The sequence below is a fragment of the Xenia sp. Carnegie-2017 genome, unplaced genomic scaffold (genome assembly GCF_021976095.1).
Source record: "Xenia sp. Carnegie-2017 unplaced genomic scaffold, XeniaSp_v1 HiC_scaffold_20, whole genome shotgun sequence".
Classification (NCBI taxonomy): domain Eukaryota; kingdom Metazoa; phylum Cnidaria; class Anthozoa; order Malacalcyonacea; family Xeniidae; genus Xenia; species Xenia sp. Carnegie-2017.
In genome coordinates this window covers 15,771,429-15,795,940 of record NW_025813483.1, presented here as the reverse complement: position 1 = coordinate 15,795,940, position 24,512 = coordinate 15,771,429, and the positions used below count along the sequence as shown (strand labels likewise).

Genomic DNA, 24,512 nt, shown 5'->3' with positions numbered 1-24,512 from the left:
CGTTCATGTCAATAATCATCTATCATATTTTACACAGCAAAGAGGCTTTATGCGTATCTATGACCAGTAGAGACAGAGCCGCGACTGGTTTGAAGCCTTGAGCATTGCTACCTGTTTGAAGATGTAGAGCATCATCGTTTAAATAAATAAACAAATAGAACTGTTGGTGTTGATGATGATGGATGTCGTAATTTGTTTTAGACACTCACACGTCTACAACATTTTTACTACATGTCGTGACGTCTGAACTAGACAACAAATAAGGCAAACCTGCTCACGTTAACTCCTAACTAGACTCTGAAGATGACTACTGTCAGTCCTACCGCTAAGGATGTTGAAACGTCAGTCAACATCAACACCAACAGTCCTTCTCAGGACTACACTAAGCTGGACGATCTACATATACATTAAACATGCAACTAATAACAAGGATAATGTATATAGGTTTTTCTTTTAAGTATCACTGCTTTCGTCCTTCGTTATCAGAAAAATGAAGGTGTTTATGATCTGCTGAGTTCATAAACATGCTGTTTGAGAGAATCGCTAGACGTTGATAAAAGCTTAAGACAGTGTTCTTGAAACTTCAGTTTCTCAGGAAGAGACCAATTTTTAAATTGTCTAGACCTTTGACGCTTTTTCTTATTACATCGACTCAACGTTAATTTTTGCAGTGAATCTTTATCGGTGCCTTCTTTCTCCTTATGACACAAGTGTCGAACATTTTCCCTTCGTCGTCAACAATAGAATCGCCACAAGGAGATTTGGACAAGATGGCTAAGACATGCCACAAATGCTCTATGCATTGTCTGGACTGCAAAAAGACAAATAATTAAATTGAGGAATGACTATATGAAACATTGATATTTTATAAACAACATACACGAACAGCTCTAGCTCCATAACTACATAATTTTTCTTCCATCATTCTAGCTGTGATTGAGGAGTTCTTCAAGTGAGCCAACAACGTTTCTGATACAAGACACTCAAAAGAAGATGGTTTCATGGGTATGAAATCACCTTCGGCATTCATACACTAAAATTTCAAATCAATTATAGGTTGAACAATCTTGTACATAGCCCATTTACCATGCAATGATAAAAAGGAAATCCAGTTGACAACGCACGAAACGGTAAACAAGCATAAATTCTTGCTTAATTTTGAGTGTAAAAGTTAATGTTTGGTGAAACTTGAAACCTTAGGATATTGTACAGAGAGTTTCATTTTTAAAACATTACAAAGTGGTAATCGTGACACGCAGTAAAAACTTACTTCGTGAATAAGCGCGTACATATAAGGCTTCAATCGAGTGAAGTCAATATTTTCTCTATTAAATCGCAAGTTATAGCTGACTGGAACACTAAAAAGTCTTTCTTTAAGATTTTGCATCGTTCGTCGATGCAGACGACGAAGCATTTTCAAATGATGCTTCTCCATCTGAAATAAAAGAAAGAAAATTCAATGGAATGAATGATTTTATGATTACGATAAACGAACCAAACTTAAACATGCCTTGTTTTTTGGTGCCGGAGTGATTTGAACTTTTTGCGCTACGTTGTCGTAATAGGCACCAGAATCTTTGAACAGCTTACTGACGCCAAAATTTTGGCTGCTTAAGACGCAGTTCTTATAGAAAACATGTGTAAATTGTCTTGGAGACATAAGGTTGGTAGTAGGTTCATAGACAGAAGACTTGTGGAAGTGTTGCTTTGAAGAATCACTTTGAAAAGTTTCCTCTTTATTCTTAGGTCTTAATTTATAAGTTTTTGTTGTTGTTTCATCTTCATTATCATTAGGTAGTGGTGGCTTTATCTCTTCTGGGTAAGCTTCACCTGTCAAAGAAAAAGATACAATAACTAAAACTTCTAAAACTTTTTCATATCATCACTCATCTCTACGGAGGAGTGGTGTTTGTTTTTTACAGTTCTCCTACAATAAAACAATTGAACTATGAATACTTGGTAATGGTGGAACCCAGTGTGATTTCTTGCATTTTGCTTTAAATCGACAGCGTCCATATTTCATGAATAGAATACACATATCATTGCCAGAAACATCTTGAGGTATAAAACTCCCATTTGCTGTGAATTTTCTCTTCATAAGCGTGTATACCATTAAAACTATCCATGTAAAATGGCAGTAGTTATCGCTTATTGTTATGAAAGGTGGCCTATTCGTGATTCGTCGTTCAGAAATCGGATTGACGAAAATAGCCGAGATCATGCCGAGAAGTAAACACACTCAAACTTACTTCGTAAATTTTTTACACTTACATGTTATGAGAAATTAAAATTTCATCGCAAATCTCAAGAAGAATTTGAAGGGCATTTTGAACATTCTCTCACATTTTTGTGCTTATAGAGTGAATTTTGTATATATACCATAAATTGGGTGAAATTTGAGCAAAACCGTTTAGTTTCATTTGAAAAATTATTATGAAACTTTGCAATAGAAGTTAAGTTCTCACAACTACGCCTAACTTCTGTAGTGGACATCTCATATCATGGCGGCTTGTTGAGTCAGATTTCTTGAATAATGGAATCTGATAATGTGCCTAAAAACTCTTCTTCTCCGGCTCCAGAGTTAGATGTTCTGCCTAAATATACAATACCAGGTATTCTACATTTTATTCAACATGAATGGACGCGCTTTGAAATGGATCGCGCGCATTGGGAGGTCGAAAGAGCCGAACTACAGGTATTCAAAAGTCACTGACAATTATTGTTTGTTAATGTCTTTAAAAGACATGTTCAGTTCCGCCACTTGAATTGTACGTTATATACCAGTGCGTACAGCAAACTAGCACAATATGTATTTTGTTTTAAGCGCACATTTTGAAGTTGTAACGAAAAGATTAAATGACAGATGTACATGTGAAGTTGTTAAGAGTTGAAACTTTTATTCTACTTAAGTTTGACATTATGTAACATAACATTGACCTTCTTGTAATATAGTATAGACATGTATTAAGTTTCTACTTCTCTTTTATTCGCTTGACGACGTTGTGATTTGAAAGTCTCCATATTTGTTTAGGTCGAGGATTTTTATGAACTATTGTTTATGAAACTTGTGATTAATAACAATTAATAGAAACAGTGATAAATCTTTTATCAGATTTTTTATCGTGTATTTTAACCTGTGTAAGCTTCAATCATTGACACTAAGCTTAAATACCACTGTAATGAGAAGATTCACTTATATTTTAATTCATAAAAGTTGATATTCATTGTAATGATTAAGAATTATGAGATGAAAAGATGTTTTAGTGTACTCAATGAAGTTTTCTTGTGATGTTTCAGGCGAAGATTGCTTTCCTTCAAGGAGAGAGAAAAGGCCAGGAAAATCTTAAACATGACCTTATTCGAAGAATTAAAATGCTGGAGTATGCCCTTAAACAGGAACGGTATGTTAGCAATGCTTGTTCTTTTGTTTTCTAACTTCATGACGGACAGCATTGTGTTTCTTTTATTTGCAAACATAGAGCAAAATATCATAAACTAAAGTTTGGCACAGAACTAAATCAAGAAGACCTAAAGCCACCACAGTTCAAAGATCCATCAGGAAATGAAAATGCTGATTCACAGCAAAATAACAAAACTGGTATAAATTGGAGACAAGGCAGACAGCTACTACGACAGTATGTTTAAACTAATTATTATTTCTTATATTGTTGATAAATTACTATTTTTTTGCTCTTATACAATTACTATAATCAATAAATTGTCCTTGATATGCTTTGTATGTTTGTAGATATCTTCAGGAAATCGGCTACACAGATGCAATTTTGGATGTGAGATCATCACGTGTTAGATCATTATTGGGTCTCACTGATCAAAATAATAAAATGGCGGTTGGTGAGGTGCCAAGAGCAAATCATGTCAATGAAACTGAGCAGCTAGTCTCACATAAATATGCACCTACAGAAACAGCAACCAGTGCAAAAGATGATAATATTGTAGTCAAGAGGTACAGTTTTAAGCAACAAAAAATACATTAATCCATAAACACACAAACTGTTGTGAAGGCAAGATAGTCTTGACTTTTGGTGATGTTAATGTTTTGCATCATTCTTGTAGTCATGAGAAGGAAGAAATATCAAATTTTGACTTCATTGAACACGTTGCTCAAGATGAACATAGACATGGTGAGGAGGATGATGGGGAGGATGATGGTAATGCAGGACATGGTGAAGAGGATGAAGGGATGATGGTGGTAATGCAGATGATGAATCAGATGATCGTGATGAACATCTCAATGAAAGAAGACCAAAGAAATCTAAGCATGGTAAAAATTAATTCAAAATCTTCCCAAAGTATTAAAAACATTAAGCTATAATATTGGCCTTGACATTATTTAAGTCTTATGTTTTTTTCCAGATGAGTTTGAAGAAACTGTCATTGGAGATCCAGATGCTGATCAAGCGCTTGCAGAGTTTGATTTTCTAGATGAAGAGAATAAATTGAACATTTCTGATGACGATTCAACTTGCAAAGAACAAGGTTTGTACAATAAAATTAGTGTGAGGTTCTGTTTATAGTATCATGCTCACTTCTCAATTTTTGTTTGTTTGTTAGATCGACATGATGAAAATGCTGATTCCACCAATGTTAGTTGCATGGAAAGCAGTCATGTTTGACTTGTTTAAAGAGTAATTAATGCCAAACTAGCAATCTATACTTTTTCTTTATGCTGGTCTGAGTTTTATATTCCATTTTTATTGTTAGGGAGCAAGTCTCATATTCATAAAACATATTTTCTTAGAATGAATGGGGAGTTGATTCAGCCAAGTTAGCTAAGTTAAAAGAACAATATAAGAAAGATGTGAAACGAAAGAAGAATCAAAAACGTAAACTGACAAGTTTATTATTGTAGTTATTTGATTTAATGTTTTATTTTTTATTACAATTTTTCATTTAAATTTTCTGTATGTTCTAAGGTCCAGGTCGAGGTGCCCTTCAAGAAATGATTGCAAATCTTAATGGTGAAGATGATGCAATTCACAGCTCTAGTCTTGGAATTATTGGCCCTCTTCCCATCAAAATGTCTGGTGGTAGAGCAGTGGCGGAAGTCCCTCCATTAGGTAATGTTACTATCGAGAGAAATCTTACATCGAGTCAAACAATGGTGTAAATGAAACAATGCCCGATAAGAATGATGTCCAGCCTGATGATGGACTGGTGCTTGGTGATCTGGCTGGAATTACTGTATCAAATGAGGCTGATCCTCTTAGTCATGATGTAAGTGTTTTTGTGTGATATCATTGATGCATGAAGGATATTGAAGGATTATGAGTGTGTTGATAGTATATTTTGAAATATGAATTTTTTAGGTGTCCAGTAAGGAGGATGCGAGACAAACGTGGAACTTGAAGTTTACTCTAAGAAGGTGAGAACAAGATGATTAATATTTCTGAGAACAAACTATCATGAATGAAAAATCACTTAATAAAATGATTGTTTAAATGTTGCAGTCATTTTGATACAGTCCGTGCGGTATGTTTCCATCCTCGTGAGCCCTCCATTTTAACTGGTTCCGAGGACCATACTGTTAAATTATGGAACATGAACAAAACAACACCTACTAGAAAGTAAGTGGCTGTATACTTCATCATAGTCACTGAAAAGTTTTCAGATGAAACTCTTTGTTTGAAATTTTCCATTTTAATGTGTACAAGTGGGTTATTTTTTACCGTATTTTAGAGGCAATGCTGTTGAGATTGAACCTATTCATTCGTTTCGAGGTCACAGGTACGATAGAATGATGAAATGTTTCTTTGCCCGATATTTGATTGAAATGTGCTACAATTTGTGATATGCAACAAAAATATCACAACAAAAAGCTACGTCAAAGAAATTTCCCGACGTTTCAAAAACACACGGGCAGTTTCGCTCGAAATGATTAGTATCCAGTTTTTGGAAAACGACTTCTTGCAGTTTCCAGCAAAAGTCACCCTTGAAAGAGCTTGGCTAACATTTGTACGTATAGTCATAGGGTTTGTCGCATAGATTTCATGACCATAGCGAGCTTTTCTGCTCATTCTTTCCGTCAAATGAATGCATGAACATGACTTACGTTTTGTAGTGGAGCCATTTTGTCCGTGGAAATAAACTCTTCAGGTGAAATATGTTTTACGGCAAGTGCAGATGGTACTATAAGATGTTGGAATTTACCATCTCTGGAGGTTGATCCTTACGACCCATTTGGTACGTACATTGACCTTCAATCTTACAGCTTTAATATCATGTAAAATTGCCCAAATGTCTCTTTGTCAAAGAACTTTTGATGTATTGTAGATTTGGTAAACATGCGTTAATGTTAAGTATCTTATGTTTGAATTCTGTGGTATTATTTTCAGATGCGAGTACCATTGGTTCTACGTTGACTGGCCATACAAATGCAGTTTGGGATCTTGCCATTCATCATCAACAAAATCATCTGCTTTCATGTTCGGCAGATGGCACCTGTCGATTATGGAATCCTATAGTTAAAGTTCCCATCGTTAATACTTACTCAGCTAGCAAAGGTCAGTGCCGATTGTAAAGCACATGTGTATATCACTTATAGATACAGAGAGGTTGCATACTTGTTTGGATAGTAAATGATGAAGGTAGGTATAGTAAGGATGTAAGTGCTAAGGATGGTGTGTCAGTGATGGAAGGAAAGATGTTCGTTATGGGGTGTGTTCTACCGTAGATAAACAATCAACAAGTGTTCAACAATATCATCTATCTGCATATTCATTCGCCAGATCTTGAGTGTTTTACCAAACTTCACCAATTTATGTCTTTACTCTAACTTTGTTTATGTGTACAATAAATCCTTTCTTCTTGTGTACATTAACAAAGACTTGTTATAATGCTATCATCTTCATAATGGTATTGCTTTTCTTGTAGAGCAAGGCATTCCTACTTCTGTCGATTTTGTTCGAAATGAAGCAAATCAGTTTATAATGGCTACAACGAAATCAATGTGCTCAATCATTGATACAGAAACTGGCGCTGAACTTGTTGCGTTTGATAGCAATAAAACCTATGGTAAATGTTTTCAATCATATGTATGTTCATGTTTTTTTTTTCGTGGCAAGCAACTGTTCACTATCGTTGTATTTACAAATTAATAAAAATATGACCAACTGTTATATTTTGGAGGAATGCTATCCTATGTAATACATAAGGCAAGCTAAGGCTACGTTATAGATCAACGTAGATGTATTAGCAATTACGTCAGATACCTTGTTGTGAAAGTGATGCACTTTGTTCAATATTTACATGTGGATCATTCGCTTAAGTGCAGTACTTAGGACTCTGAATTTGATGACTACGGCTAAAGATGTCTAAACGTCAGTTTAACACCAAACACCATCAGTCCTTCTCAGGACATTATTAACCTGGATAACCAACATCTACAAACATGTAACGATACTGCCGTGTTCAAATCATTCACATCATCTGTTGTATGAGTAAAGCGATATATCTTTAAAACGTATTCTTTTTGTAGATAATACTCCTGCGACTCAAATTAATAGAGTAATAAGTCATCCAACGATGGGTATGACGATTACAGCACATGAAGATAGATATATTAAATTCTTTGATAATAATACAGGTAATTTTGATCTTTTATATAACATTTCAATCCACTAAATTAATAATAACAAAGTGGATATAATAAATATCTTTGCTAGATCAATGTTGTCTTTAGTGTAAAACGATCTGAACGTGCTCTATCTTCAATTGAACGACACTTGTACATAAGCAAATCCAAGGGGCGTTTCTCTGATAAGATATATCAACCAAACTGTCCCCCATTCTATTTGAAAATATGTTTTATTGCTTTATTGTTTAAGGTAAACAAATTCATTCAATGGTCGCTCATTTGGATGCCGTCACAAGTTTAGCTGTAGATAGTCCTGGACTATATCTTTTATCTGGCAGTGAGTATTTTTCTCTTTCTTATGTATTGTTAATCAACAACTCAAATTCTCACTACCGTAGCTCTTGCGTCAAAATTTCTTTACTAAACTCTAGGTCATGACTGCTCTATTTGCCTTCAACATTTCTTTACTAAACTCTAGGTCATGACTGCTCCTTTCGCCTTCAACATTTCTTTACTAAACTCTAGGTCATGACTGCTCCATTCGCCTTCAACATTTCTTTACTAAACTCTAGGTCATGACTGCTCCATCGCCTTCAACATTTCTTTACTAAACTCTAGGTCATGACTGCTCCTTTCGCCTTCAACATTTCTTTACTAAACTCTAGGTCATGACTGCTCCATTCGCCTTCAACATTTCTTTACTAAACTCTAGGTCATGACTGCTCCATTTGCCTTCAACATTTCTTTACTAAACTCTAGGTCATGACTGCTCCATTCGCCTTCAAAATTTCTTTACTAAACTCTAGGTCATGACTGCTCCATTTGCCTTCAACATTTATTTACTAAACTCTAGGTCATGACTGCTCCATTCGCCTTTGGAATCTTGAAACTAGAACATGTGTTCAAGAGATAACTTCACATCGCAAGAAATTTGATGAATCCATTTATGACGTTGCGTTTCACCCCAGGAAAGCATACATTGCTAGTGCAGGCGCAGACGGTTTAGCCAAGGTGTTTCTTTGACCCACGTGAATACCTTGATGCATCTCATAGTAGTATATACGCTGCGAAACACTGCTTTCCATCAGTGCACAGTACACACTAAACAAGGCTGGAACTCTGGGTGTATTGAAAGTCGTTTTGTATTTATTGTCCTTATTGCTCTCAAATGACAAGTTCTTGTAATTGTTTGTAAAATAGTGATTGCTCCCTCCTCTGTGAGGCGGGAAGGCAAAATCTTTTTTGAAGTCTCTCGTCAAACCTCAACTGTAGAGTAAAGGACAATTCATGAAGTTGGACGATTGCCATCGCGATAAAAATGTCAATAAAGCTTTAATTAAGACAATCAATAATTATATCGTATTGTTGTTAATTAGTAATAATGAATTCATTTTCGAATTGTTTCAATTTACACTGAGATAACAAATTTGATAATTAAGGAGTGTATTCCAAGAGATTAGCTCTTCTGCCATTTATTGGTTTTCTTATACTTATGATAGTATATTGTAGATGTATATGAGCGTTGGATAGGTCGAGTGTGCATTATAAACAGCAGTTCTTTGGCGATGTTGTGATTGAACGCGAATTTCACGATGAAGTGTAGGAATTAACATCACTTTTATGATAGACACAGTCAGCACCGTCTTCAGAAAATATTTTACCGAAGGGATATTAGGGTACTCACAAGATCACTCAAGGTTTCCATAGTCGACCATTAACATCAGGTTTGTGGTAGTGTCGATCCCAAAGCCAGCATTCATCTAATATCGTGTGTAATGAACGTGAAATTTTGAGCAAGTTTATACATTCAAGCAAGAATCACATTTCATACGATTACCTTCGTGTGAGTATGGCAGCAAAGGTAAATCGTATGGTAATCGAAGGCAAATTCCATTTGTGTTGGACTTATCTTTACATAAATGGAAATACTTTTGTGAAAGTTCCTGGTAAAAAATATCGATAAACCTTTATCATAAATTTGCAGGGAGATACCAGCCTCTTGAAAATATTTACGGATTAATATTAATTCAGGGGGTGATAAAGAATTTCTATGTCCTCTATCCGGTACATTAGCGTAGTTATAAGGAAAAGTATTACAACGAGTGGAAACCATTGGTGGAAACCTTAGGATGTTAATAACTTTAATATACTCTAATATACTCTCTCTAATACTCTCTTATATACTCTCTAATACTCTCTTATATACTCTCTAATACTCTCTTATATACTCTCTAATACTCTCTTATATACTCTCTAATACTCTCTTATATACTCTCTTATACTCTCTTATATACTCTCTAATACTCTCTTATATACTCTCTAATTAATATTATATTAACGTAATAAAGTGAATGGTTTGAGCCAGAGAGTATCGTTAGATGTTCGCATAGATCGTCCTGGTTAGTAGAGTCCTGAGAAAGACTGTTGGTGTTGATGTTGACTGACTTTTGGACAACCTTAGCGCTAGTCATCTTCAGAATCAAATCAGGTTCGCCGTAATTGTTGTCTTGTTCATACGTCATCGTATTGTTGTAGAGAAACGAGTTGCAGTCATGCTGTGCTTTTTCAATATGAGTATACAACATACATGTCGCACATAAACCGATAACAAAGTTACGACAATTACTGACGGACGTCAAGGACAAAGAACCAAAAAACGACAACGTGCAGTTTGCAAAATAAACTGCTCCGACTTTCACAGCTCGTATAACGGAGAGGACGGCAGAAACTTAAATTTAAGACTTAGGCCTGTTTCAAACAGGCACCGAACCTTAAAGACAAAAGAAAATGAGATGAACTTCCTCATTGTCTTTTGTTTTAAATGCGTTCGGTTCATGTAAAGATGTAAAGTTGGACGTTTAAACTCGGCCTTACTGAACACAAACGAGATACAAAGAACCAAGACAAAAGCAACCACATTGCAGAACATCACTAACTGACGAAACAGAATATCTATACACGTTACGATCCTGACTTTAATTCATTACTTCACTCTGAAGATGACTACTGCTAAGGCTGACGAAACGTCAGTCAACATCAACAACAGTAGTTCTTAGGAGTCAACTAAGCTGGACGACCTACTTCTAAAAACATGTAACTATATTAACGTGTGAGATAATGATACGTTACATAATCACAAGGAAAGAACACCACGCCAATCTCGTATGATCTGATCATTAACTGACTTTTATTCTTTTCCAGACCTCCCCAAGCGGCCTTCGATAGATTAGCACTGAAATATTATCATGAAATTGACATGCACAAAAAGTCCGAAGATTTTCTAGCAGACGTTTTAAATGTATTGAAAACAAAAAGCCAGCTCGTTACCTCGTCAACATGAACCAAGCCGCCTTATCATTATGTGTCGATACCCTACTGTATGATTTTATATGTGGCGATGCACGAGTACGACCAACATCATCACTTTTCCAACAACTTCAACATCAGAAAAAAGAAATCAAAATTGCAATTCGCATAAATTCTAGTCAGAAAAATTCGCATAAATCCTAGCCAAGTTTAACGATTTTCGAAACAGATTTCTCAAAAATCCTACAGAAAGCTGTTTTCGAAAACTGGACGAGTCAATAAATGTTTAGTCTATTAACCCATTTTTAAACACATAATAAAATTCAAAGTAAAATTTTTACAAACCGAAAAAAATCCTTTAAGTATGGTTGCTTTGTTGCAGTTTTCCAGCTGTAACATAAAGAGCCACCAGCTAAAAAAAGCAGAGTTGTATTTTTATGTTAAAGACCCAATGTTTGTCCGTTTTTCTAGAGATTTCTGACGAAAGCAATTATTTTCAATTTTCATGACGATCAGTGTCTGTCTATTTTAAAGGTACTTTTTATCAGCTAGAACTTCAAGTAAGCTTAACTCACCATTGTAACCTTCCAAACTTGTACGAACATTCTCCACTGTTGGAAATATCTACGTGAATAGAAAAGAGTTGAGTTAATAAAAATGACCAACTCGAATAAACGTTTCAATTCACACTATAAATTAAACAGGTTTAAAAAATTTAATTTAGTGCGGCGCAAGGTACCAGGTGTAAAGTTGAACTGGACGACAAACGTTTAGATTTAATGGTAGTTGTTAAACTTTCCATCCATTCCCCACAAAGCCAGCTTGATGTATCTTTGCCTAAAGAGCCAATACTGGAGAATTGACCAATCACAGGCCACGATTGGATGTCGTCAAAGTCACCATTTTCTTGCAACAACTAAAGAGAAAAAGAGAACTCCCAGAACAAGTTTCCGTTCATTCAGTTCATTCCCAATACAGACGTCATATACGTATATACGGATTACGTATAAAAGCTACAAACCTTCCTAAGCTTCAAATGTCCCCATTTATCTTTATGTACTCCTGTATGTCTTCCTGGTACTGATGCCACCAGGCGAACTCTGGCAATAAAGAGACAAGGAAACATCGACGAAACTCTCGTCAAACGTCCTAGTAAAAATTATATTTTCTCCTTAACTAAAGATTTCTCACCTTGCCTTTGACATATCATGTTTTGCCAATTGACTTTTCCAATCTTTCAACGGAGCAACATCGTAGTGATGAAGATAATCCTGAAGAAATGCATTAAAAAATAACACGCAATAACTTCATGTATTGTATGGATAACCTTGTCAATTACCAACAGATCTTTCTGAAATTCTGACATATTGGTTGCATTTTCCTCAAGGATCTTTGGAAATAGCGGGCTTATCCACACACTAGGAGATCAATAGGTAGATTTTGTATTGGTTTTCTGAAGACAGTTTAATCCACTTCTATTAAACATTGGCAGGTAAAAATGTACCCTTGCGTTTTTTGATGCCAGTCACCAGGAATTAAGTTAGCAGTCATAATCACAACACGTATTCCTTCAGTGTATAATAGCAGCATCATTTTACTAACAACAAAACAGATCATTGCACAATTGTTAGCTATTTTTCATATAGAAGTCTCACACTGTTTATACAACTCACACATTTAAGTACCTGTGATGGGTTCCAAAAGCAATTGGTAACTTTGCCTTTAAATGATATAAGATTACAATTTAATCGAGGAATTCAGGACAGGGTCATTAGGTGATAAAATAAAAAAAAACATTTTGCTTTGCTACTTGCCACATTAAAATTAAAGATCAAAGATGTGTGATGCAAAAAGAAAATTTTCAATAAGAATAGGAAAGCCAAACATATTAAAATGTTGACTTTTTTAAAAATTATTTGTTCAGTTGTCAATAATATTGATATTACCAAGGAAATGAATACTGTTATGTTTATTGGTACTTTGATGGTTTCATCTAAAGATTTTTAATAATGTTCAAATATGTTTCATGTCTATATTGACCGTCAAATACTTAATGTCGCATAATTCATATAAATCTCACTAAATGCAGCTGTCAAAATGAACACTATTCATTGATAAGATGATTGTACCTGACAAAGTGCCACATTAGGATACGGTTCTGCTTGTAACATTAACTGTTGTTTCATCTCATGTTGATGACCATGAACAATCAGTAAAGGCTTTGATCTGTTGTTGAATGATTACATAAAAGCCTGTTCTATTTTGTTAGACCAACTAAATTTTATCACCTTTTGTCAGGTGGGTAGTTCTCCATTAACCAAGGAATGTCAAACATAAAGTTAAATTGTACTGAAGCTTTTAGATCTCCCATTTTTGTTGACAAAATATCTAAAGTTAGATTGCCATAATTAATCTAACCTAATAAATGACCTTGATAAAATCTAAAATGATAAATCTTAGAAATAATAGTCAATGATTTACCAGGCAGAAATGGACTTGTATAACAAAGACAATTGCCCAACATAGAAGTTTAGTACAGCCATTTGAATAAAATAATAATTTTATTCATAGTAACACTTTGCCATTACAGAAGACATCATTTTAGGCATCCTACTAAGTTTTGTGTTCATATCCACAAAATTGTGTATCTGCATCCTCTGTATCTTCATTTAAACTTTACACTTTGTATACTTAACTCCCTACAATTTAAAATCTGCATGGGCAATTATCTTTGTTATTCAAATTTTAGAAAAATGAATGATAGATGTTACAGTCGAATGATGGATCTCAAAAGTTTAAATGATGAATTTTAAGTTTGAATTACATGAATGGTAGATCTCAAACTTTTCAACAATGGATGTCAATAGCTTATAAAATCTTCACCTACCTTTCAGACCTATGGCAATAGAAGGAGAGTTGTATTTATGTGGGATTGAAGAAACTTTTGTCAGGAAATATGATACAATATTTGTGTTTGTAGAATCAAACATGTCTTGCATAGGCCTTTCCACTGTTGAATCTAATTTCATTCTTTTATGTTCCTGCAAATGTTCAGATCTACCTGATGGGAAAAAATAATACTTCAATACAGCTATTGACATTTGTACTAACCACGTCTCATTGCTAAGCTGTTGCAAATGAATCAAAATTGTACAACAACAACAAGCTTCAATGTTTTATATTCCTTACAAGAATGTGAATACGATTCCAAATGAATGGGATTCTTTCGATAGCATTTATCTCCATACTTGCAGATTGGTTTTTCTGCATGACTGTTTCCTCTTTTTCTTTTTTCACTCATTTTCAATGTTTTTTGGTTGTATGATCCTCGTAATGGACCTAATCCTAATCACTGTCCTAAATCCTAATCGTAATGAAAAATGATGAAGGTACGAATCCTATTATGCATAATAATGTACGAATATATTGTAATGTTTATGCATAATTAGAATAGTTAATATTATGGTAACCGTTGGTAACAAATCATTTCATTAAAATGGCGTTTTCTTCCAATGCTTCTTCTCTGTGCTTCTTCCTGAGAAACTAAGCGATCTTTAAAACAATTGTTTTAAAAGAAGTTGCGTTTACAAAATGGCAGAAATACACATTATTGGCGAGATAATTGGGGCTAGCGGTTTCCCTTCCCATAGTCTTTATTGCAAATGGTCAGTTCATGTTGAAGGATCATGGCGGTTGCTGGCTGGAGTGAAAGAAGGACAAACACAAGTAGACAACCCCAGAACGAAGAGTGCGCTAAATGGTCACATCCTATTGATTTACATTTTGCCACGAATGGGCTAAAAGGATGGCCAAAGCTCCATTTTCAAGTATGGCATCAGGATTCATTTGGTCGCAATCAGATATATGGCTACGGTTTTTGTCATGTTCCCACATCGCCTGGAACCCATGAAATAGACTGTGTTACATGGCGGCCTGTGGGTTCTTGGAAAGAACAATTTAGATCTTATTTTCTCGGTGGAGGAGCGCAATTGAAGACATCTGATGTCATTTACACAGCAGCTGATAGATATAGACTGAGAACAACAGCAATGGGTAGCGTTCATTTGCAACTTGGTATCATTACCAGAAATTTTGATAAATTTGGTATTGAATGCTAGCATAGCAACAACAGATATACACAAGCCCTGACAACAATTTTATTATGACCAGGGATATACCGGGCGGTATATCTGCACCCTCAAGCATCTACATGCATTTATAGTAAGAATTTTATTATGGTTGGAAAAATAAACATGACCAAAGATAGTTGTCACATTTAACTGCTTAAAACCACTTGGGGTTTTGAAAAATAGCCACTGATAAGCCAATCCTGTCGTAGAAGTAAACAAGAGGCAAACGCAAAGAATTTTTGGCTTTACAGCTTTAACCATACTAATAATAAATTACTCATCTATATGTTTTAAATAAACTAACTTATTCTGATTGTTGATATGCATAAAATATTTAGATAATTTGCAATTCTCCAATGCATATTACTATCCTTACATTTCATCATCATCCTCATCAAAATTTTCCTCCGGAAAGTCACCAATTTCAACACAAGATGGTTTTACAAATGCTCCATACTTAAAGGGGCATTCAAAATATCTTTGCCTTTTACACTACATGGAAAAAAAGAAAGAATTCAAATATAATTCAAATACATTCTTTGTCAAGTGATCAATGACAAACCTTCCATCATTTTTACCAACTGGTTCATCATATTGGACACCAATCCACCATCCATCAGCAAACTCTGTTTTTCCTACAAATTTAACCATTCCCTTTCTAGGTGGAATGCCTGATCTTGTTACCAAGCATCTACAACCTGGAGTGATACTCTTGGCCTTTTCATTTTCCAAATGTTCAGCCTCTTCTTTCTTTTCTTTTTGGCCTGGATCAGCTTTGCCAAAACGACCAAGCTTGTTTTGCTTCTTGAAAGCCAAGACAGAATCTGTTAGACACAAATAGTGAATTACAATTTAGCTTTTGTTTGCATTTCATAAAACTTGGCACTATTTTCTCACCTGTCTTTTTCTCATATTCACTTTGATCCATTACATATTTTTCCACTTTTGATACATCATCAAACTCACCAAAAGTTGTTGATGGATCTTTATTGATCACCTTTAAATATCATATAAAAATGATCATTCAGTTAGACAAAACCACACATGGCTAAAACACCAAGAACATTAAAAGTTTATCAATGATTGTTGTTTGTTAGCAGGATGTCTGTTGCACTCACTTTAGTAAACTATAACATGGGTTACTTAGAGCAATAATATGAACTAGAAAATTTTGTTCATAATGAAATTTTTTATTTGGTAACCAGGAAATTTAATGTAACAACCAATGCATTTTAGAAACAAAGATATAAAATACAGTCATGACATGCAGTATTAAAATTTCTATACATAATCACAGTATACAAACAAACAGCAGTCTCACTCCATTGTGCAACTTGGTGCTGTATATTTAATTATATTACTGGCTGCGGCTAGCCATCTCTGCCTCCTATTGGTCAAAAAAAGCAATTGACTGGCTGCCACTATGCTAATCACATGCATAATAAGATATGTGTTACACAAAAAATTGCTATAGAGTGGAACTACTGTTTCTTTCTATACTGTAACATAATCGTACTAACATGAAGTCTCATGTTGTTTTGCAAGGGATAAGAATTAAGTGATGCCAAGTCATCATTTAATTTGCAAATGAATTTGTTTTGATTGTTATAGACTTCTAAATCCATCATTGTTGCCATCACACCAGTGATCATCTCTAGTTTTCCCTGGGAAATAGATTTTAAAGTTTCACATTTATATTAATTATCATAATTATCTCTTTGTTTTTTATACCTTCAAGTTTTCAACAGTAATGTTTTCTTGGAATCTTCTTTCTGAAGTAGCATCTCTTATGGAGCTACTTATTTGTAAAGTTAACATTGTCGAGTAAAAAACTTATAAAAAGTGTCAACTTACTACTTTTTAATATATTTTTCTTTGTTCATTATTGCCTGGAATAAAAAACAAAGCCTTGTGATTGGTTTGTTAGTGTCACGTGGTAAATAAACTGCGTTCGCAAAATATGGCGGGTCAATTTGATTTCCAATTTCAAAACTTTGGGTAAATGTTGAAAACTATACGGTACAAGCGGCTTTAAAATATGCGTTTGGATTGTGAGGTTATAGTTCAAAACTGGTCATCTACACAGGGCTTAGTTTGCCGTCGGAAAGCAACAAGAGCAAGTATTTCAGTTGGCAGAAAAGCTGCTCGTTCTTCGATCAAATGTCACCAAAATCAAGAAAAAGACAACGTTCTCTTGATGCTTTCTACTGCTAATGACCTTTCTGGATCCAAGTATAAGGTATTTCAATAGAGTATTTAGAAGCATTATTTAAATTTTTATCGTAGCATTAAAATAGATACAGTAACAAATATATGGCTATGTTGGTTCACTTCCCATGTTTGGAGGATTGGTGAAGACTGAAGAGGGATAAGTAAGATAGGTTCTCTGGCCTGAGTGAAATCCATAGCTCTGCAATGCTGGTGCAATGCTTAACTTAGTCAGCAAACTATGCATTAAGGTATGTGTGAAGGGTTGTCTGGGTACAATTGAGGATAACACATGTGGTGGAAATGGTTAGTGATGATCATTTCTTTAAGGGGAATAGTTCCATGTTGGGGTTTCAGAAAAGAGATTTATTAATATTAAGGGCTTACATTGTGGTCTCATTAAAGTATATCCCTAAGTATTGATAATTTTTACTTGCCTTGATTTTTAAGGTCAAGGAAAACATTTCAAATATATTTGGGAAATTTGTTGGTGATGGTAAGGCAACAATACGTTTCAAGCAACCATCACATGAGTTATGTATAAGCAAAGTAAGTTTGATTTGTTACCTTTCTCTAAAATAGAAAAGTTTTGAAAAAGTTTTGTAAAATTCATGGACATCTGTTATCTTTGTAGGCTGATCCTAAAATCCTATACAAATTTCTAACCATCCTAATGGGAACTAGCAGCACAGAGGGAAAAAAAGTCAAATTGCCAGTTATTACTTCAATAAAAAAAGCAGATAAACTGAAAACTAAGCAAGATTTGATGCTTGTTGGCCATAGCGAGTATCTAAAAACAAAAGCTGCATTTCCAGAGGGTTTAGTGAAGTTGGGTTTGGTAAATTGTTCCTTGATAAAGTTTGATGTTCGCATATTGTCACTATCCAATCTTGTTGAGTTAAATTTGTCTAACAACAAATTAAAAGAATTAAATTTTTCCTTGGATCATTTAAGAAAACTGAGGAATTTAAACTTATCATCTAATGAACTGCAATGGATACCATCAAGGTTCTGTCTAAATATCAAATTGATAGCACTTGATTTGAGTCATAACAAGTTAGTGTATTTACCTGTTGCTTTTGGTTGTATAACATCATTGGTGAACTTGAAGCTAAACAATAACAATATTGTCTCACTACCTTACAACACTTGCGAACTTGTTAATCTACGATTGTTAGATGTCAGTAACAACAATTTAACCATTTTACCATGGACAGTTGCCTCAAATTTGAAGCTGCAAAAATTGGACATTGCAGCAAACAAGTTTTTAACTCACGAAAATTTTCAAATCACGCGCAATTGTCTCGATTATAGTCTTCAAGATCTGGCGGGAAAAGCTATCAAGAGAGCAAGGTAAAAATGCAACTCGTTTTGCATTCTTGTTTCATTTTTGGTAATGTAAATATGGTGAACATTCTTCCCTTTCTTAGATTATCTTATAATCCACATATGATTGGAAGATTGCTCTGCGATTTTCTCGATTCTGCGAAAATCTGTTTCAAATGTCGACGTTGGTGTATCAGCTGTATCTATGGGATTGGATGTACGTTTCTCAATGATTTGGCTCAAGAAGTTATCTCCTCTGGTGACCGTTATGTTCCCATTGAACTCTACTACTGCTCACAGCAATGTTTTAATGGAAAGATGCATAAAATACAAATGGATTGGTTAAGGTAAATGACTTGGGTTTTCGAAATACTTTACCAACAAAAAATGGACGATTCCCCGCAATGGTTTTGACGTTTGAACTTATTAATAGGCACATAAACTTTTAAAATGTTCGCGAAAAGTTGTACATGTAAATTTTTTGTTAATTAGGACGAGATACCGTTTTCAAAGACGTATGTTGAACCGTTGAACGTTGTAAAACTCTGTAATATTAGTGCATAGATAGTAAAGTTATATAAATCCTTTTTTATGTTCGATTTCCATTTGAGATTTGATTCAAACCAGTGAGCGTACTTATTATGCTTTTTTGTAAAATTAGTGCATAGATACTTCTAAAAATCCGTTAAAAAATGAGAGTTTTAAAGATTGACGATGGACTCTTGAACTTGGGATGCTTTGTCTTTCGTTGCTGCAAGAACCTCTTCAATACTTGGACGAGATTCGGCATTTGATGCTAGACAACGATCGACGAGATTTCGTAATTCTTCAGAGTAGCTTGAAGCAATGGGCTGTGGTGGATTTCCTTCCATGATTTGATTGATAGCTGAAAACATGTCTGTACCCTGTATTGCGTAGGCTGGTCGCAATGTGGCCATCTCGTATACACAGCAACCTACTGTCCACGTAAGCGATTTTTCTGAAGGTTCTTCATTGATTTCCTAAGTCAATAGAAATGATTGCAAATGTACAAAGTTAGGTGGTTTGACGTTTTTAAGCATCTTCCCTTTCGTTCCTTTTTATTTTGTGTTAAGAAGGAGTTTTATATACTTCAGAGTTTAGTTTTGTCATTGTTGTTTTGGTATTTAATTCTATGATTTTTTTCAAACCGGTCCATTGTCTAGTGTCACAAACATAGGCATTTGAACAACGTGTTGACTCATCAACAGAAAGCCCATCTTAACAAGAACTTTACCTCAGGTGAAGTGTATATCCCTTTCAGACCCTCGTCGTCCACAGCTGTTCCGTCCATCATCTCATCTTCTTTGAAAGGCATATACAAGAGAAGACTGTCCAATTTAAGATTTCCTTCGGAGTCAAAAGCTATACATTCTGGTTTAAGTTTCTCGTACGTCAAACCACGTGACTTAAGGAAAACCAATACCTCGCAGAGTTGCGCAAATGCCTTCCATATCAATGCTTCGGGTATTGTTCCGTTGGATGTGCGGAGTTTGGTTTGAATATCGGCAAACGAATGTGGGGCGTGCTCAAAGATCATTATATCATGTTTGTTTTGCTTGAATTCCGCGAAACATTTCATCAGATATGCATGATTTAGGTCGCCCCAGGCTTTCACGGCCGTATCCATTTCTGGCGTTTTCACATTTGATGCTATACATTTCAACATGACTGTACGATTGTCAAGCAAGCATTGTGCAGGGTAGATACAATTTGTAATATTCTCAGAGTTCAAACTGTTTCTATTGACGAAAAAGTCGTTGGTGGATAACTCGCCCGCAAGAAAGTTAACCATTGGCTTTGGTACCGGAAGTTCCGATGCTTTGCACAACCTGTCTAAGCCAACCGCTCGCATGATTGATTTTCGGCACGATTCTTGAAGACTTGATGTCGTTGTAGTCCTCTGACTGGGCTCTTCTGGATTGAGAATGTCAAAATTTAGGTTTTTCATTTTCTCCACCAAGGATTCGCTCATTTTGCGGTATTTTTTATACAAAATGCGTTCGCACGTCTTTTCATTAATGCGCACCAAATAAAGTAAGCATTTTCTATCCCCAATACGTCACCTAATTTAGCAGTAATTTGCTGTTTCTTACGATTGTGACGACGGCTGATGTGGAAAACATGATCAATTAGACTACGCTTTCTTAACATTGTTTGTCGACTTCATTGAAAAATATAAACAAATATAAATGGTAAATGCTTGATTTTAATCACGATTAGATCTTATCAGTTAATGGAATATTTTTCATGACGAATATTCAATGGAATTTGACCATGGAATAAAATTCAAACACATTTTCAGTTGCAGGCGAAACTGAAACAACATTTGTGATGGTAAATTAAATATGATGGTTTAGGTGCGCCAATGAAATCTTTTTTTGACTCTTTCGTTGAACTGCACTGACTTTTGTTCAACTGTTCTTGTTCTCTTCTGTATTGTGATCATAGACCTCTTTTCATCACCCAAATTATTTTGACAAATCGTGGTTATAACCTACTAGATACTAACTAGACTTTTTTACTTAGAAGCATTTACGCAATATATACATATATTTAAGAATTTATACATAACGTCGAAAAAAATTTAAATACAGTTTCTTGTAGCATATAGTCTAACATGACGATGTTTGTTTCATTTTCGTGACATTCTGAGCATTTTTCAATGCGCAGCTAATGGCAAATTATGTTAAAGTAAAACTGCTACACAAGAGATTCTTTAGAGCTTAAATGTTGTCTTTCAGAAGCAAGTTTTTGTGACAAACTATATTTTAGTTCTGTGTCACAATACAGGCATTTTTTATCAACATCAAAGTAGCATGTGAGGCAGTAGACGCCCAAACAATCTAGTCCATGACAGATTTTAAATTCCGGTTTCTCCCAGTCCCTGCACACAACACATCGTCTAAGGTTGAAATGACATTTTTCAAGAAACTTGGAAAACCAAGGCGACTGTTTGGAGAGTATTCTCGTCACTTCCAACGATTTGAGAGAATTCATTTCACGATGATAGGATTTCATTCTCTTTCGACATTGCTCAACCAATTGAACGCGATCTTCCAGTATCCTGTTATAAAGATAAAATGCACGTTCCTTTTCTCGCTGTGGATAAATTCTGCTACAAATGTACCATCGTAACCTAGACACGTAGCCATCAAAAAGAATAAGAAATAACAAAAGTGATATGACAAGTGGAAGAAATACTTTGCTTGTTAAACCAGGAGCTTTTACTTCCGCCCAACACGCGTCGTGTTTTTTATTTGAAGATGTTTTCATGAGTACTGATGTTGTATTGGTTTTTTGAATTGTTGAGTTGCCAATATCTGTAGCATTTACATCAAAAGCATTTAAGTCTAGCCATTCCGACGTAGGTTGAGTGGAGTTTTCCCGTGGAACGAATTCATCATTTTCATTGTTGAATTTGCAATACAAGAATAGATCGGAAATAGTGAGAAACAAGACAAGCAACAACACAATAAAAAATGTTTGCAACATTTTATATAACGAGCTTTTCTCTTCTTCAGTTATGTTACATAAAGTTTGAGGTCGAACATGTCTCCTCAGTTCCACCTTACGTAACGGTAAGACAGCTTCACGATCACACGAAGCTCGACGTTGATCAATTACCTGAAAATGTCCCGTGAGAAAGAAATTATTAAAGTTGTTGAAAGTCCGGTACTTTATCTCGTAGCGGTAACCTTCGTAAAAGACCAAAAGAATAAGAAGAGGAAACATTAGACTGAATAATTCTAGGAAACTACACTCGCTATCGTTGCTGCTGATGTCATTCAGAAGTTTGGATAGTTCGTTGAATTCATGAATACAATACACTGATGTACCTTGGCACCGTCCTTCATATATAAATGTTCCATTAAAACAAGATAGTCCCTCTGATGCTTTACAAAACTTCGGGGATAGTGCATACTTGTCAGAATCACACATATGTATAAATTTACTTTTTATTTTTATACATCTTTCCACAAGGCATGGTACATAAGGAAACGTCTTGTTTAATGATACAATAGATCCTTCAACATTCCATAAACATTTTTGTGCAACTTTAAATCGTCTCATGAGTCGTGATGCTACCACCTCCTGTTCTTGTTCCATGCACTTCATTGTGTTGCGTACGATTTTGAGGTTTTTCACCGTATTACAAAAAGGACCAGTGATCACAAAATATCCTAACAGTACATATAAGGCAAATCTTCCACCTCGAGAACAAACACTAGGTAGAGTAAGCAACACAAGACACTTAATCCGTTTGCCATTCAGAAAACCAAGATAAAGGAATACTGCGCTGTGAACAACAATTGCGATGGTAACAGCAAGTAGACCATGACAATGTAACAAGAAATATAAAGCAAGAAACACAATAAGAGCAAGCAATAATGCTACAAGACCGGCAAATATGCTTCGAGCAGTAGATGTGTCGGTCATGATCGACGCATGACTTTCTTTCAAACCTTTTACTGCTGCTTTAATACTTTCTGTCGATTTACTAATGCCGGATTTTATGCTAACAGGACTTGTTGGCGGTTCATTCATCTTTTTTTGTTTGCCTCTGGCGTCGTTATACTCTTTAGAATGATTTTGCTTTTTCGCGAGTGGCTTTTCAGCATTACATATGAACACGTTTGGATCTTCATATGGATGATCATCGTCATAGAAATGTCGTCTGTATGATTGACAAACATTCTTCTTTCCATCACTCAAACTGTTTTTCTTTTCTTCTATTGTTTTTGATGCCGTGTCTGTCGATGGCAGCGACTGTTTATTGTCATTTAGGTGGCTGCAGTTGACACTTTGACTGTGCTTTGAGTCATCTTCCTTGTTACCCGTGAATGTTAAGAGTCGCACGGGTTTCCTTGGCAGCAAATTATACTTTTCATTGTCTAAACCAGTTTTGCCATTCTTAGACATGTTGGCAACGTCCTTGTCTTTCGTCTTCTCCACCTCTCCGTCTTTGTCCGGTATAATTTTAATTCTTTAACATTGGCCAAACTGGCATCTTGCTGTGGCGTGGTTTGGTCAACATCTGCTCTCTTGGCTGATCTTAATTCCGTTTTCTCTTTTGAGAATTTTCCCATGATCTCGTTCCTTTTGTTCAAACACAAAACTTTTTGTACCTATGTAGGACAACAGTAAGATCGGCCAAACATCGATTCCATTGCGAGATAAATTGCTCACATCAATGTATATTGAATTTCAAAATTTATCGTCTCAGATATCTTATTTGTATTGACAGCACTAATTATATGGCTTCCTTCGGAGTTTCTTGATATGTTGATGTCTGTGATTTGCAAGTCAGATGCAAAGCCCTGAAAATTAGCAAAACGACGTTTTCACTAGTTATTGAAAGTTTGATAAAAAAAACCAGGAAGAATTCCTGTGGAGCAACAACAAATAAATAACATGAATTAATGATGTAGGAGCTGCGTCTGTTAATAATGACAGATGACGGAGAAAATTACCGGACATCGTTAAGGAAGTTTCAATTTCAGCTATTGAAGAGCTCATTTCAATATGGAAATGTTTCATTAATGCATCTACTCAAACATGAAAGATTTATGAATTTTGTCTATGTGTAAAGCGTGTTTTTTTGTTATGTAAGCACGTCACTCTGACCAAACCAAGTAATTCGATGTACATTCAATTTTGTCCCCCTTTCATGTTGAAATCTGAGGGTTTTAGGAGAAGACCTTCTTTGACATGAAAAGAAAAAAGCACACATAAATTTCCATCAAGATATCATAAATGTCACACGTGAACCCATTGATGACCCCCAATAAATGAATTACATGATCCCCCCGGCCCCCCTCGCAAAAAGTAAAACCATGAAAGAAAAATTAATTTCAGAAAAAAAACTCGTTGTTATTGGCGAACTTATGTCTTGTTCCAAAGCTATCGTCGAAGAACCAGAATTCATG

General features: G+C 35.1%; 8 protein-coding genes across 10 annotated transcripts; 3 read left to right on the top strand and 5 right to left on the bottom strand.

Annotated features, from left to right (window-relative positions):
* Positions 1 to 36: 36 nt before the first annotated feature.
* On the bottom strand, positions 37 to 2,163 carry LOC124441774. Its single transcript, XM_046992241.1, has 5 exons — positions 1,957 to 2,163; positions 1,496 to 1,830; positions 1,271 to 1,435; positions 881 to 1,033; positions 37 to 811 (listed from the first exon to the last, which is right to left on the bottom strand). Exons 1-5 carry the CDS (start codon positions 2,111 to 2,113, stop codon positions 659 to 661), a joined length of 963 nt encoding a protein of 320 aa, XP_046848197.1. The 5' UTR covers positions 2,114 to 2,163; the 3' UTR covers positions 37 to 658.
* A 178-nt stretch (positions 2,164 to 2,341) lies between these two features.
* On the top strand, positions 2,342 to 9,005 carry LOC124441454 (striatin-like). The gene is given in 20 exon segments (XM_046991930.1): positions 2,342 to 2,695; positions 3,298 to 3,401; positions 3,480 to 3,635; positions 3,749 to 3,964; positions 4,075 to 4,282; positions 4,375 to 4,410; positions 4,413 to 4,497; positions 4,573 to 4,604; positions 4,760 to 4,844; positions 4,935 to 5,116; positions 5,119 to 5,235; positions 5,328 to 5,383; positions 5,469 to 5,585; positions 5,698 to 5,745; positions 6,080 to 6,201; positions 6,354 to 6,521; positions 6,892 to 7,032; positions 7,496 to 7,603; positions 7,845 to 7,931; positions 8,448 to 9,005. Coding segments are annotated over 20 exon segments (2,400 nt in total). The 5' UTR covers positions 2,342 to 2,533; the 3' UTR covers positions 8,618 to 9,005.
* LOC124441445 (tyrosyl-DNA phosphodiesterase 1-like) lies at positions 8,908 to 14,309 on the bottom strand. Of its 2 annotated transcripts, none has more exons than XM_046991919.1 (16): positions 14,090 to 14,309; positions 13,788 to 13,961; positions 13,189 to 13,288; positions 13,030 to 13,126; positions 12,586 to 12,620; positions 12,405 to 12,497; positions 12,240 to 12,318; positions 12,092 to 12,171; positions 11,922 to 12,000; positions 11,640 to 11,816; positions 11,476 to 11,524; positions 11,246 to 11,312; positions 10,922 to 11,029; positions 10,724 to 10,826; positions 9,432 to 9,537; positions 8,908 to 9,354 (listed from the first exon to the last, which is right to left on the bottom strand). In XM_046991919.1, exons 1-16 carry the CDS (start codon positions 14,199 to 14,201, stop codon positions 9,287 to 9,289), a joined length of 1,527 nt encoding a protein of 508 aa, XP_046847875.1. In that variant the 5' UTR covers positions 14,202 to 14,309; the 3' UTR covers positions 8,908 to 9,286. The 2 variants fall into 2 exon arrangements, with proteins under 2 accessions (XP_046847875.1, XP_046847877.1); XM_046991921.1 differs by having other exon boundaries at positions 13,788 to 13,957.
* A 53-nt stretch (positions 14,310 to 14,362) lies between these two features.
* Positions 14,363 to 15,361, top strand: LOC124441453 (B9 domain-containing protein 2-like). Its single transcript, XM_046991929.1, is given in 2 exon segments — positions 14,363 to 14,636; positions 14,639 to 15,361. Coding segments are annotated over 2 exon segments (525 nt in total). The 5' UTR covers positions 14,363 to 14,491; the 3' UTR covers positions 15,019 to 15,361.
* On the bottom strand, positions 15,036 to 16,927 carry LOC124441450 (tubulin-folding cofactor B-like). Of its 2 annotated transcripts, none has more exons than XM_046991927.1 (5): positions 16,762 to 16,927; positions 16,551 to 16,694; positions 15,928 to 16,027; positions 15,593 to 15,854; positions 15,036 to 15,522 (listed from the first exon to the last, which is right to left on the bottom strand). In XM_046991927.1, the coding sequence occupies exons 1-5, from the start codon at positions 16,846 to 16,848 to the stop codon at positions 15,471 to 15,473; spliced, it is 645 nt and encodes a 214-aa protein (XP_046847883.1). In that variant the 5' UTR covers positions 16,849 to 16,927; the 3' UTR covers positions 15,036 to 15,470. The 2 variants fall into 2 exon arrangements, with proteins under 2 accessions (XP_046847883.1, XP_046847882.1); XM_046991926.1 differs by having other exon boundaries at positions 15,613 to 15,854.
* Positions 16,928 to 16,968: 41 nt separating this feature from the next.
* On the top strand, positions 16,969 to 19,163 carry LOC124441446 (leucine-rich repeat protein 1-like). Its single transcript, XM_046991922.1, has 5 exons — positions 16,969 to 17,269; positions 17,689 to 17,787; positions 17,873 to 18,591; positions 18,669 to 18,911; positions 19,057 to 19,163. Exons 1-5 carry the CDS (start codon positions 17,069 to 17,071, stop codon positions 19,094 to 19,096), a joined length of 1,302 nt encoding a protein of 433 aa, XP_046847878.1. The 5' UTR covers positions 16,969 to 17,068; the 3' UTR covers positions 19,097 to 19,163.
* LOC124441773 (serine/threonine-protein kinase Nek6-like) lies at positions 18,991 to 20,557 on the bottom strand. Its single transcript, XM_046992240.1, has 2 exons — positions 19,820 to 20,557; positions 18,991 to 19,565 (listed from the first exon to the last, which is right to left on the bottom strand). The coding sequence occupies exons 1-2, from the start codon at positions 20,555 to 20,557 to the stop codon at positions 19,266 to 19,268; spliced, it is 1,038 nt and encodes a 345-aa protein (XP_046848196.1). The 3' UTR covers positions 18,991 to 19,265.
* Positions 20,558 to 20,771: 214 nt separating this feature from the next.
* On the bottom strand, positions 20,772 to 23,922 carry LOC124441441 (DC-STAMP domain-containing protein 2-like). The gene has a single exon (XM_046991915.1). It carries the CDS (start codon positions 23,503 to 23,505, stop codon positions 21,286 to 21,288), a length of 2,220 nt encoding a protein of 739 aa, XP_046847871.1. The 5' UTR covers positions 23,506 to 23,922; the 3' UTR covers positions 20,772 to 21,285.
* Positions 23,923 to 24,512: the final 590 nt, after the last annotated feature.

Bases quoted from the DNA above. Each gene is read 5' to 3' on its own strand.
- LOC124441446 (XM_046991922.1), top strand. From the start codon at position 17,069: ATGCGTTTGGATTGTGAGGTTATAGTTCAAAACTGGTCATCTACACAG. The intron at 18,592-18,668 runs GTAAAAATGCAA...TCCCTTTCTTAG, and splicing joins AAAGCTATCAAGAGAGCAAG to ATTATCTTATAATCCACATA. The intron at 18,912-19,056 runs GTAAATGACTTG...TTTGTTAATTAG, and splicing joins ATACAAATGGATTGGTTAAG to GACGAGATACCGTTTTCAAA.
- LOC124441774 (XM_046992241.1), bottom strand. From the start codon at position 2,113: ATGGTATACACGCTTATGAAGAGAAAATTCACAGCAAATGGGAGTTTT. The intron at 1,831-1,956 runs GTATTCATAGTT...TTTCTTTGACAG, and splicing joins CTGGGTTCCACCATTACCAA to GTGAAGCTTACCCAGAAGAG. The intron at 1,436-1,495 runs GTTCGTTTATCG...CTTTTATTTCAG, and splicing joins ACAAGGCATGTTTAAGTTTG to ATGGAGAAGCATCATTTGAA.
- LOC124441450 (XM_046991926.1), bottom strand. From the start codon at position 16,848: ATGTTAACTTTACAAATAAGTAGCTCCATAAGAGATGCTACTTCAGAA. The intron at 16,695-16,761 runs GTATAAAAAACA...TCTATTTCCCAG, and splicing joins TTACTGTTGAAAACTTGAAG to GGAAAACTAGAGATGATCAC. The intron at 16,028-16,550 runs GTTAGTACGATT...TGATATTTAAAG, and splicing joins AAAACAACATGAGACTTCAT to GTGATCAATAAAGATCCATC.
- LOC124441445 (XM_046991919.1), bottom strand. From the start codon at position 14,201: ATGAGTGAAAAAAGAAAAAGAGGAAACAGTCATGCAGAAAAACCAATC. The intron at 12,172-12,239 runs GTAATTGACAAG...GCATTTCTTCAG, and splicing joins AATTTCAGAAAGATCTGTTG to GATTATCTTCATCACTACGA. The intron at 11,313-11,475 runs GTGAGTTAAGCT...TGCTTTTTTTAG, and splicing joins AAGTTTGGAAGGTTACAATG to CTGGTGGCTCTTTATGTTAC.
- LOC124441441 (XM_046991915.1), bottom strand. From the start codon at position 23,505: ATGTCTAAGAATGGCAAAACTGGTTTAGACAATGAAAAGTATAATTTG.
- LOC124441773 (XM_046992240.1), bottom strand. From the start codon at position 20,557: ATGAGCGAATCCTTGGTGGAGAAAATGAAAAACCTAAATTTTGACATT. The intron at 19,566-19,819 runs GTAAAGTTCTTG...CTATTGACTTAG, and splicing joins GGATATACACTTCACCTGAG to GAAATCAATGAAGAACCTTC.